The 12,808-nt window shown below is 46.6% G+C and overlaps 1 protein-coding gene across 1 annotated transcript; it reads left to right on the plus strand.

The window, feature by feature from the left end:
* Window positions 1-244: 244 nt before the first annotated feature.
* EXOSC10 (exosome component 10) lies at window positions 245-12,432 on the plus strand (the record flags this gene model as incomplete). The annotated part of the gene is made up of 22 exons (XM_010155356.1): window positions 245-346; window positions 758-923; window positions 1,284-1,395; window positions 1,688-1,763; window positions 1,904-2,014; window positions 2,427-2,570; window positions 2,898-3,088; window positions 3,801-3,957; window positions 4,599-4,747; window positions 5,062-5,112; window positions 5,889-6,000; window positions 6,619-6,669; window positions 7,216-7,294; window positions 7,456-7,550; window positions 7,851-7,946; window positions 8,578-8,652; window positions 9,119-9,203; window positions 9,441-9,514; window positions 9,989-10,157; window positions 10,632-10,693; window positions 11,830-11,903; window positions 12,402-12,432. Coding segments are annotated over 22 exons (2,262 nt in total), but the record flags the coding sequence as incomplete, so codon positions are not given.
* Window positions 12,433-12,808: the final 376 nt, after the last annotated feature.

Below are 12,808 nucleotides of genomic sequence, written 5' to 3' on the forward strand. Positions count from 1 at the left end.
CTTGGCACAAGAACCTTACAACCTGAGATCAAGTCTGTAAATTTGTAGAGCTGCTTCTCTGAGGAAACTCTTCTGACCCCTCATGTTCAGTATATTCCTCCCACATTTGTCTGTCTCGTGTTGCACAGAATTTGGGGGAAGTGGTTGTGGATGTACCTGTGTGACTTTATTCGGTCTGACCAGAGGGGCTGAGTGTGGTGTTTAGCAGGTGTTTGGTTTTCACCTCTCTCTCTCTGGAATTTAGGGTGTCTTACTGGATGAGGCAGCAGGATTGAACCAAAACCAGCCAGTGCTCCCTGCTAGGTTACAGCCGCCGCAGACAGTTGTTTCCAGCTGGAACCGCAAGGTGAGGCCTCTGTGCTCAGTTGGCTGTGTTATCTTCACCTTCTTCCCAGCGTTGGCACTGCTGGCTTTCTAGTGCAGCTGAGTTGTTAAATGTTCTGTCACCTTTTTTTGCACGTCATAACCCCCTCCTGCTTTTTTCTTTTTCCTGTTTGTTCAAACGATTCTGGATTCTGCGTGCTTTCAATTACCATTTCATGTATACGACAGCCTCTCTTCTGCTTATTCATGTGAATCCAGGATCCTCATTCAGAGAATTTTTGTTCTTAGGTGCTGGAAACGCTGCAAAAAATAAAAAGTGACTTGCTTTGAGTGGGGTGTAACTTTCTTCCTCTGAATATTGGGTCAGGCTGAGTAAAAGAAACTGTCTGTTAAGTCATGTGAGTTTTACCTGTGTTTTACCTTTTTAAAATAGGCAGGCGAAGCCCACGGGAGAGCTCAGACGGAAACCTTCCGGCTGCTTCATGGCAAGAATATCTCCCGTCCACAACTTAGGTTTCAGGAAAAAGTTGACAATTCCAACACTCCCTTTCTTCCTAAACTTTTTATCAAGCCTAACGCCATGAAACCTTTGCCAGAAGGTAAGGGGGTTATTTTTGGGGAGTAACCTACTGAGAATATTTGACACAAATCAAATGACAGTGTGGAGGAGAAATCATTGACTGTAAAAACAAGTAACAGCAGGAGATCGTGACTGTTGAGGTGCAGTAAGCTCTGTGACTTCTGATTTTATACATGCAATGTAAGGGTAGGTCAGACAGAAATCTTAGAGGTGCAGACAGAAGTCTTGCTGACAGCAAAAGCTGCAGCTCTAAATTGCGAAGATTTTTGATTTATTGTGATTTAAATAGGATCTTGTGGTGGGTGGAGGGGAGAGAGTCGTAGGGTGAGAACATGTTATGCGCGGGACCTGGTCCAATTGTTCCATATTGGTTGTTCAGCACTTACAAAAAGTGGACGGGAGCGAAAGGAGCGCTGTGAAGACCTGGACATCCCAGCTGCTTTGTCGGATTTTGTACACCAGGAGAGGACACAGCAAACAGAGCAAGACATGTAAGAAATTAAATTGATAGCAAGGTGCTTGGAGTACCATTGGTGAACGTGCACTTGTATGGTGCCGCTGTGCTGATGCTATTCGTGTGTAACACCTCTGCATGTGTTTATGTCCACACACTGCCTTGCGTGTGATTGGCTTTAGATACCTGCAGTTATTGTGAATCTGTGCTTAATAAGAGACAAAATTTCTGCTCAGTAGGGAAGCTGCCATAGTTCTCAAAGTCTCTGTGCTCTGGCTTCATAAAGATGACCGAAATTTAGTCTGTGCCTGTCTTCCTAATTTCCACAGATTTGCACACCCTTACCAGTATGAACTAGAGCATTTTTCTCCACCAGATCGACTTCTCCAGAAACCAGAACCCCAGGTTGGTGCCACATGAATTTAAACTTACTGCAGATGCAGTAGGTTTGCAGCTGACCATACCTGACAAATTTCAGAACTGAGGGTGGAGGTCAGGGGTGGGAACTAACAGAACATAACTTACCTAATGATTTGCTCTGCCAGATGTACAGGCCCATCAAGGAGACACCCTGTCATTTTATCACCACGCTGGACAAGCTGGTAGAACTGAATGAGAAGCTGATGAACTGTAAAGAATTTGCCCTGGACTTAGAGGTAATCAGATGGCCTTTTCTGTTTAAATGTTACACGTGTGCTGTTGGTACCTTGGAGCCCCTTACATTCTTCTGGGCTGTTCTGTGGGCTGTTCTTTCTCTTGCTTTTTATACTTTCTGACATGAAAAGACAGTTCATGACCCTGACCCTCAGACATTATCTAGAAGATTGACTTAAACGCTGTCAATGTTGTAAGTTTTCCAATGGTAGTACTGGCTGCACACTTCACACAGAATCTGGGCTTCTTTTGGTTCATCCCATGTTTTTTTGTGCCGTGTTAGTGACTGCAAAGAGACAGCTTGCTCATCCAAACAAGTCTTCTGTTACTCTTCCTTCATGTGGGGTGCTGTTTGTTTTATAGTATGAGTTCTGTGATGGATCCTAGCTTACATCTCTCTCCGATGTTTTTCAGCACCACTCCTACAGGAGCTTCCTGGGCTTTACATGTCTGATGCAGATTTCCACCCGGACAGAAGACTTCATTATTGATACACTGGAATTGCGCAGCGACATGTACATTCTCAACGAGACCTTCACAGACCCTGCAATTGTGAAGGTCAGCTGCCAAAGTCACCACTTCACCACCAGAATTCCTTTTTCTTTCCTGATTCCTTAGTTTAAGCTTTATTATAGTTAAAAGCACACTGTGTGCTCTGTCTAGGTCACTTGGCTCTGCTTTCATTGTAATTTGTTCATGTGCCTGTTTCCTTGATGCAAGTGAGGAGTTACTCACCATGTGCATTCATGTAGTAGTTTGCACTTAACAGTGAAGGACAGAGAGAAAAGAAATGTGGTCTTAGACACAGGAATGTGAAACCTCAGCACTGCCAGCCTGAAGTAGAAATGTTTTTCACATCATTCTCAATTTGTTTTGTTTTTCAAGGTCCTTCATGGTGCTGATTCAGATGTGGAATGGCTGCAAAAAGACTTTGGTCTGTACTTGGTGAATATGTTTGATACTCACCAAGCTGCTCGTCTCCTCAATCTCGGCAGGCATTCTTTGGACCACTTGCTAAAGTTGTATTGCAGTCTAAGTGCTGACAAGCAGTACCAGCTGGCTGACTGGAGGATACGGTAAAAACTGACGCCTTGAATGGGCTGGAGCTGCAAGGTAGCACTTAGCCTTGTTCGTATTCTTAGAGCAGGAGTGTGTTTCTAGTTGCAAGCCCCGTAGTTGTGCCTTAGTCTCAAAGTGAACGAGCACAGCATTTACCTGGCTGTGCCATAAGTTCTTTGGAGTGTTACGGTTTTTGGTGTTTCGTTAGAAAATTGGTTCCTTTGGGAAGATAAAGTAATGAAAAGCTTCTGAAAGCTCACTTCTTAGGAACAGCACTTAAGCACTGCTGCAGTACTGTGGAGAAAGTCAGTATTTGCTCCTCTAGACCCCCCCAAAAACATTCAGTCGCCCACACTAGGTAGAGCAGCGTGCTGTTGGAGCAATGAGCGTGGCTATGCAGATGGACCCTGCACACCACAGAGATCCCAGGTCTGCTTCACGTAGGCTCTGCGGAGAGAAGAGCTATGACCAACACCGTAGCAAGCCGTTCTGCCATCTGACGTGGCTACGTGGCAGTCCTGCTCTCCAGCACGTGAGCCAGATGCCCTCTGAATTAGAGTGTGCAGCACGTTACTGCAGTTGCCCAGCAAATGCTTCAGTAAGGAAACAGAAGGATTTCCCTCTCTGAGTGTTTCACATGCAGTTTGCCCTGATACACCTTGCAAGAGGAAAGTGACAGTTTGGCGGACAGAGTGAAATGCATTAGTATAATTTTGGCTCTTTTTCTAGCCCTTTGCCAGAAGAAATGGTTCGGTATGCCCGTGGCGACACTCACTACTTGCTCTACATCTATGATAAAGTGAGGGAGGCGCTGTGGGAGACAGGGAACGAGCAGCCCACTCAGCTGCGGGTCGTGTGGCAACGCAGCAAGCAGATCTGCCTGAAGGTAAAGCTTAACCTGCTTGGATTACCTGACTCAGAGTATAGGCTTAGTAGGATGGACAGTCCTTTGCCAATCCTACATCTGTTGCATAGACACAGGCATTTTTCCTCTGTGTGTGTCTGGAAGCAGCTGTATAAACTCAGAGTCAGTTGTGTGCAGTCACTTGTCACTAGTTCAAATCCTTACCTTCAGATGCCCTCTTCTCATTTTTTGAATGCTGGCACTCCTTGGCTGCCCAGTGCTTTCAGGTGTGTGCTTCCCACAAGAGGTTACATTTCCAGTTCTCCTGTGGACGTTCCTAGAAGCTCAAAGCCTGGCTGGAGTTGCGCTACAAGATAATGATACTGTGCTTGTGGAACACACTGTGCAAGTAGGCCTTGTCTAACATAGTAAAGCGTGAGGATGCTGTGTGTCTAAAGCTGCTCCTGGGCTTGGTGACGGTGGTTTTCCCCTAAAAATGAATGAAATGTATGTTTTTCAGGGATAGGCTCCTGCCAATAATTTAGAGTAAAAGCTTCAAGACACGTTGAACCTGAGTTGAGTCAGTGCCCTTATGCCTGTGTGAGATTCTGCCTGTGAAGCAAAGCAAACTAGAAATCCCAAATCTGATACTGATCACGAGTGTTTCTTTTTTTCCCATCCAGAAATACATCAAGCCCCTCTTTTCAGATGAATCCTACCTTGAGCTCTACAGGAGACAGAGAGTACATCTCAACACGCAGCAGCTAGCAGCATTTAGGTTGCTGTTTGCGTGGAGAGACAAGGTGGCGCGTCAGGAGGATGAAAGTACGGGGTAGGAAGTCTTTTGTTACAGACACTGGCTTAATACTTCATTGAGGCTCTTGGCTTGTGCCCCCCTTCACCTCGCTGAGGTGGAGCCACTGTTACCTGTAGAAATTAGTGTTCTACCTCAGGCTGCTTTTTACACACAACTCGCGTTCCGTTAGCCGTAAATTGTTACGGGTACCTAGATCAGCCCCGCTTAATTTCTTTTGAACTGATTTCATCTTTTCAGACCTTGTAATTGGGGCAGACTTGTGCACTTTGAAGGTATTTTTGAGAGTTTTTGACATGCTGTTCCATTCACACCGCCTCTCTGTGTTGTAGATATGTGCTGCCAAATCATATGCTATTGAAGATAGCAGAGAAGCTGCCCAAGTAAGTTTTGTTCACCCTTGGGGAGTCTCATTGGGTTTTAATATCCAGCAAGTCGTTTCCTGGTGTGTAATTCCTTCTGCAGTTGGTCCCTTCCTTCCAGCTGTCAACACTGCTTTTCTCTGCTGTTCTTCAGTTTGGAGGAGAAATAAGCAGCAATACTCCTTCAGGAGCCTCCAGACTGCTGGGATACATCTCTCTCTGATTTTATTCCGCTAATAAAACACGTGCCTTTGCATTGCTGTGTGTCACGTGGCCCCCCTGGGATGCCTACAGTATTACAGCGCAAGAGAGGGATGAGTTCCTGCATGTTGTTTATTGGGTTTTTTTTCAGTTCCTAAAGGGATTGGTGGGGCTGGGGGAAGTGAAAGGCAGATGCCCTCAAACACCCGATTTATACAACGTATGCCTCAAACATTTGGTGCTCATCACCTAACACCCATACTTGAGGGAAATAAAAATGTGTCTTGAAACGCAAGTCTGCTGCTGGGCTCAACCTCCGTAGGTGAACACTGAACAAGGAGTGAAATGAAGATGGACACAGACAGACCATAGAAAGATAAGTGAGAGGGGAGCCACGTTAATGGTGTCTCCTTATCTGCACAGCCTAGTACAGAGAGCTCTTCGTCACAGAGAATAAACCCTGGCAGATGAATGTGACTTGTCTTACTCTGTCACAGGCAGGGCTGTCGTCGTCTCTGGTTGCACGTCCTTTGAAGGCAAATGCCGGACATATCGCCATAAATACTGCACGCTGAATTCTTCTCCTCTCTCTTTAGGGAACCCCAGGGCATCATTGCTTGCTGTAATCCAGTTCCACCGCTGGTTCGCCAGCAGATTAATGAATTGCATCTTCTCATTCAGCAGGCCCGGGAGAAGCCTTTTCTCAAGGTAGGAGTAGCTCGTACCACAAGAGACTCATCACTTGCTTTCCATAAGCCAGGGGCTGGAGCTAGATGGTGGTGATGTGTGTGCTGAAGTTTGAACACTGAACATAGTGTTCTGTCGTATAGAGCTGAAAGATAATCACTGCTTCTTTCCTGTCTCTTGTCTGCTCTGTACTGGCTTATTACACACTCTGATTTCCTGGGGAAGCAGAGCACTAAAAGAACAGGGTGCAGTTGTCTGGCTTACGTTGCACATTATGTGTGCCTGCGTGAAGAACTGGACCCTGTGGAATCTGCTGGCCATGTAAATGAATTCATAAATACTTTTCAGCTATAGCAAAGCCACAAGAACCTGCAGTCTAAGAGGTTCGTTAGGTAAAATATCTTCAGCATGTTAATATCTATGATATTCCTCCTTCAGTGAAACAAACCCATTTGTGAGCAGGAACATGTCCTTTCTGTGTGAGGTGTTTAAATATATCCACTGCAGGAGAAGAAGAAAGTAATGCTGTTAACCTGCTGGCTTTTAATAAATGCATTGAAAGCGTTGGTAAGGAGGCCAGCCTACAAGAAATGGGGCAGGTGCATTTTATCTGCCTTCTCTTTCTCTTTCCCATTCCAGTTGGAGGTTGCTTCGGCAGTCAGGAAGAGACCCCCTCTGTCCACCCCTGAGGTACTGTTCGCATAATATTTGGAACCTAAGATCTTCAGCCTGAAACTCAGTAACAGATGTAGCCAAATTCTGGCTTCTGGTGAATTGTTTATTCCTGCCCATTTTACAGGCCTCTCTGCTTTAGCTTAATGTTACTTGTCTGTGCCAGTCTCATAACATCACCGGCTGTAAATTGCTATTTTACAAAGCACTGTGATAGCAGCACTTAAGGCTTCATCAGCAGGCACTAACTGCTGGAGAGTTTCATGCGTGTTAGTCTCTGTTGACTGATCTGTAAGAAGGGAGGAATCGGAGGAGTGTCTAAGGCTGATGTGTTTACTCTCCTCGTGCGTATAAAGTAAAGCATCGCCGGTGGGTGTTTGCACAGATCCCCTTTTGATGCCAGATGCAGTGTGGTCTGGTAGGTGAGCTGTGTTAAGAATATTCAGTCTCTGAATTTCACCCTTTTATTTGAATTGTCATTAATGTGTCTCTGCACTACGTGAAAACATACACAGCTTCAGAGAGTAGTGTATTAATGGTGGTGTAATTTGAATCTCTCTGCAGAGGCTGGAGAATCCCTTCTTCAGACCACATGACAGCTCCCGGATTCCTATGGATGATGTTCAGGACAACTCTGCCTTGGGTAATTTGGAGTTAACCTAAAACCTGTGCTAATAATGACATGATGTGACTTTGGCAAGGGAGAATAAGCAGCCCTGAAAAAAGCTTCCAGTGAAAACTCATTACACAAGAGCAGTAAAATACACAAGTATCTAATAAAAATTTTGCCTTTTTTTCTTGTAGAGCCTGCACCTTCAGACAGTGAGAGGACAGTGGATATTCAGGATGTTCAGCCACAGTCAACAGGTCTTGCTAGTGCCACTGGCAGCATATTCAGTGTAAGCAACATGTTTGTGATAGTGTCACTATTGAAGTACTGGAAAACATACTCTGGTACAACTGGGTGAAAGTGCTGTAAGAAAGAGTAAGGTGGGACCTGCATGGAAATGGGACTGGCTTCTTGTCAAGTGTATAGCAGAGCCACGACAACTAGGTTAGGGGGCCAGCAAGTAAATTACATCTCCATGGAGGGTTACGGGCATCACCAGAGTTTCAGATGAAGGGAGAAGTAACGTGCATAAAACGGCAGTATCCAAAAACTCTTCATGTTCACATTTCTTCCTTTTTTTCTTTTTCAGGAATGTGATGAAGAGGAAGGAAATGCAAAGGCTTTAACCACTGCCCAGCAGAAAGCTAAGCGTATAATGCAGTCCTTCGAAAATCCATTTAGGATGGTAAGAGCTCCCAATGTGTATTGGTAGCGGGGCTCATAAACTACCTAGTGCAGAGAGAGGATGCTCTGGGCTGCTTTCCCAGGCATGCCTGAAAGCACTTCGTACCACATCAGCTGCTGCTTTTTTACTGGAATTGGGAGGTTGTCCTTGCAAAGCACACATGTATGGACTTGTTCTCAGAGCACATGGAAGTGCCTCGTAGATATCTGTCTTTCTGTGTAGTAAACACACCTTTCACTGTTTGTTTTTAAATCAAGTTTGAGGGTTTTTAAAATTTGCATCACATTTTCATCTCTACTTTATGGCTAGAGTTAGCAAGACGATTTTACTCTTGTGATGAATCAGAAGAACAAGAGAATGCTTTGTTCTGGATTTGGAATGGCAAATTACGAGGCAGTAATATCAAAACAACTTTTGCTGGTGTGTGGTTGGGGGTGGGTTGGTTGGTTTTCTTTAACGTTTCTCTCGGCCACAGCTGTGGCAGGTTTTCTTTTTCAAAAGGTGATCTGTCTTTAGAATGTTTCTTAAATACGAACTTTTTTTGATTTGGAAGATTAAAAGATTAGATTTTAGCCAAGAGCTAAATGTCATGTGCTGTGTTTAAAGCAAAATGTTTCTTTCCTCTCTGCAGTACCTCCCCTCAGAACAGAATCCTGCCTATGTCTCACAGTCCGGAAAGTTCGACCCCTCTTCAAAAATTTATGAAGTAAGTCTCGTGCTAAGGTTTCCTGCCAGGTAGTACGAAAGAAAGAAGTAGATAATTGTCCTTTAGGAACTCCGGCAGTACAGGATTTATTTTTCCCCCTTGGATTCTCCTGAGAAAAAGAAGACACGATCTGAGAAACTTGACATGTTTCTGAATCTGTAGTTCATTGCTTCTGTAGCATTTGTGTCCTCCGAAGAACCAGGGATTGGAGACATTCCCTGTCTGTCAAAGCTACAAACTACTACTGAACTCTGCATCTGCCTTTGTTCTCACGGCTTGTTTGTAGCTCAGAACTTTTAAAGCACATGGTTTTACTTTACTTGGTGCAGCAGATCTTAATCTCTTTTACAATCCAATACGATCTTTTGTACTCTTAATAAAGACCAGCATGTGGCAGCAAGTTTATAAACTCCCTTCTGCCAGTACTTCAAAAACGGAGATCCCAGGTAGTTTTGTTTCACTGCAGATCAGCAATCAGTGGAAGTTGATGGGCCAGACACAAGTGCAGGAGTCCAAGGAAGAAATCAAAAGGAAAGCAGCCCAGCAGTCAGGTACAGCTTTTCTTCCCTCCCTCGACGTGCTGGCTAGCATCCTTTTCCCAGTGCACCTAGCTTGTTTCCCAGTTAGAAGAAAAGCTTAGGCAATGGATTTCCTGGTGGACGAGATGGTTTGACAAAGATTGTTCAGGGTTTAGTTTGAGACTCGCTACAAGCTGGTTTGCTGGCTTTTTCTAAGCTCCTGGTTAACTGACTCCTGCTTTTCACAGTAATGCTGTTTTGTTTCCATAGCTGCCCGTGACCAGGCACAGAAAGTGTATAAAGAGGCCACAGAAAATATTTTGTCAGTTCGTCAGCAAGCTATGGTATGTCGTTGAATTCCCTCCTTCCAGCCCTCACCCCTTTTGACCTTTATAACATAGTTCAGAGTGAAACCCTAAGCCCTGTAACCGACATACCTGGATGACAGCCTTTTGATAGCATCGTTCTGGGGTTCTGGCCTGTGTGTAGCAGCCGTGCTGTGCGTCCCTCCGTATCTTCAGCAGGGAATGTTGTCCTGTTGCATCTCTGCTCCTCACTACCCCGCGTTCCCCTGAATCTGTTGTGGGGCCACAGCACATCTCAGCCTCTAATACCTGTGAAACGACAACTTGGCTTTTCATCTGAGAAGTCCCTGCTGTGAGGGGGGAGAAAAAGCCGTTTAGGCCCAGAGAAGAACACGATGCTTTCTCCCCACACTGTTACTGCCGCAGGCGATAGCTGTCACTGGGGCCCAGGTCCTTTGGGCAGTTCCTCTCCTGAACTTGTCCTTGTTTCTGTCCTGTATGTTGCTTTCACAGCAGGAACAAGCTAGTGCGAAGAGAGAGAGAGCAGTAAGTGAAGTGGGAACAGAGTTGCCAGAACACGAGGAGAAACGGCCAAAAACCTCCCAGCAACCGGAGGAGCCGGAAGCACCAACGCAGTTCACCCCCTTTGATTACAGCCAGTCCAACTTCAACGTGTTTGCGGGTAAGACCTGGGTCTCCAGCAGGAGCGCTGCAGGCTGTGGAAAATGCTGCCAGCTGAGCCCCGAGAGGGCTGTGTGTGAATGTAGGTGTCAAGACAGCACAGGCTGTTACAGTGCACTTACCTGACAGCGCGGGAACCCTAGAAGAAGTTCACTTGGGGAGCATCCCCAAGTTTAGCATTCCTTTTCCGATTTGGAAACAAAATCCTGGAACCTTTGGCCAAGGAGATTGTGGATTTGGATTTTGCTTCTTTTCTCTAAAAAAATAATTGGACCCCAGGAACTAGGAGGCAGAGGAGATTGGACTCCGCTGTAACAAGTACCTGTTCAAAAGCATCTCCTGCCCTTACAAGACTCTTCTGGTTTTTAGCGTGTGGGAGACTGCGGTGAAGCCTCCTCACCATCAGAGGAGCACCGTGGAACGTACTGTTCTTTATGGAAAGTTTTAGTGACAGTGTCTCTCCTCTCTCCCTTAGGAAGCAGCAGATGGCAGCAGCCCCCCCAGTTTGATCCTGCCAGGCAAGCCTACTCAGGCAAGGTATGGGCGTGTCACGAAAGAAGGAGCAGAAACGTTGACAGTAGCACGTACCCAGGCGGGGACTCGCTGGGGAAGGCAGATGAATCTGCAAAATGTTCCCCAACAGCCCTTGGCACTGAGGTGCTGCAGCTCCCAGTCACAAGCTCGTGCTTTGTGACAAGCCTCTTCCCGTGCGGGAAGCGATTTCTTGGAGCCCCTCTGACTCTCGTTGGTTCCCACTTCTTCAGCCATGGCTTACGCCTACCCCTCCATACAGCACTGCCCTGACAATTAGGCCACAGCACAACAACGCAAATTCCCGCTGCCAAATTCAGCGCCTTCTCAGAAATCCCAGAGTCAGTCCTGTTATTCCAGGCCACATCGGGTCTGTGTGTTGCCCACATCCTCCAATGAGTACTGTCATTAGGAAAACAGTCGGCTCAGAGAATTGTACTTAGTCTATGGCTAATTGAGAGACTGAAGAAAGAAAACAGTCAGACACGTACTTCAGGGAAACCTGGGACCAGCACAGTTCCGGGTCACCCCTGCAGACCTGGGTCACCAAAACCCCGCAGGGATACCCTGCAGAGGGCTCACGTGTGGAGTGTTTGGGTGCCCATGCGTGACGTCACTGGCCATTCAGGCGTGAAGTCACGGGCTGCCCACGCGTGAACTCGCTGGGTGCTCAGTGTTAATTTTGAATTGTGAAGCTCATTTCTCGCACTTCAGCCCTTCCCGTGCGTGCTGCCTTCCTGTTTAACTGGAGGGCAGGTGGTACCAGCGAGCGTCTTCGTCGTTAGAAATCGCGTCTTGTAGAAGCTGAACGAGTTTCTGCCTGAGAGTGCAGGAAACACTTTCCTCGGCAATCGCTCCGCTGTGTCAGTTGAAACTTGGTTCAGGAGGAAAAAAGAAACTGAGGGGGGAATTCAGGGCACCCTTTCCTTCTAGATGGGCGAGATTTGTCGTCAGTGGGGTATTGTGCTCAGGTGTCAGGGTTAGACCATTGCTGGGATGCGCTCAGTGCCCCTAAAGAAATGCTAAAACCGCGGTGTGCGAGCAGTGATCTCGCAGTTGGCGGGACCTGAATCTGTGGAATACGCTGTATTTGGCAGGTACCTCACTGGTGGTGTGGTTTGTTGTTTTTTTTTCCTGTGCAGAAACCTGCTGGAGCTAACAAATTTCAACAATCCGGAAACCGAAGCATGTCCTACCTGGCGCGGAAAGCGGACAGGTGTGTTGGCGGCCTGCTCTCCTCACCCCACAGTGTTTTCCCGCCCATGGCCCGCAGCTATGGGCAGATCATTGTCCTCTGCTGCCCTGGGAGCTTAACATGGGTGTCATGGGAGGAGGTTGCATCACTTGACAACAGTTCAGAGGGAAGAAAAGCCCGGATTAATGCAACCAAAGAATTCTGGGTGGAAGGTTTGAAATGCTGAGGTAGAGGTGTGTGTGGAGACGTGGGAGTCGCTTTAACACGACGGTAGAGGCGGAGAGACTCTGCCTTGCTCGGGAGGATGCTGCCCAATACTCATCTTCTGAGTGGCTGCTTCACCCTTGTGTATTGTTCAGTCGTAAGCGAGCAACATGGGCTGAGGGCAGCACTGGGGGGAGTGAGGCTGTGACCCATGACGGCCCTTTCTCGACGGAATTGTGGACACCTAGCGCAGGTTTTTGGTCCTGAGTGAATTTGGAGCAGGAGTTAAAGTCTTTCTGTAACTGTCTTTTGCAGGGGCTCCAGGTACCACTGGCCAAAGAGGTAGTCCTTACGGGACCTGTGGGAGGTGCTGCTGGGTGAAACAGCAGTCCGAAGGATTGTCTCCATAGGAAAAGTTGTTAAAAGTCCCTTTTTTTTTTTTTTTTCTAAAAAAAAAAAACAGTTTTAATTGGTTTCACTTTTATTATATTCACATTGGGATTTGTTTAATTATACTCAGTGTCGCGTGGTTTCTCATTCTAGAGGTTTACCCTGTGACCTCAGTTAGGCTATCCTGTTTATCCTAAGCCTATCCTAGGTTTATCCTGCGACACAGTTAGGCTAGACTTGTCACTTCTTGGCATTGCTTGAAGCCCGGAACCAGCGTGTCAGTGGAGCGTGGAGGAACCTCTTGGCCACGCTGAAGGCAGCGCGGGGGTAGA

The sequence above is a fragment of the Eurypyga helias genome, unplaced genomic scaffold (genome assembly GCF_000690775.1).
Source record: "Eurypyga helias isolate BGI_N326 unplaced genomic scaffold, ASM69077v1 scaffold21977, whole genome shotgun sequence".
Taxonomy (NCBI): domain Eukaryota; kingdom Metazoa; phylum Chordata; class Aves; order Eurypygiformes; family Eurypygidae; genus Eurypyga; species Eurypyga helias.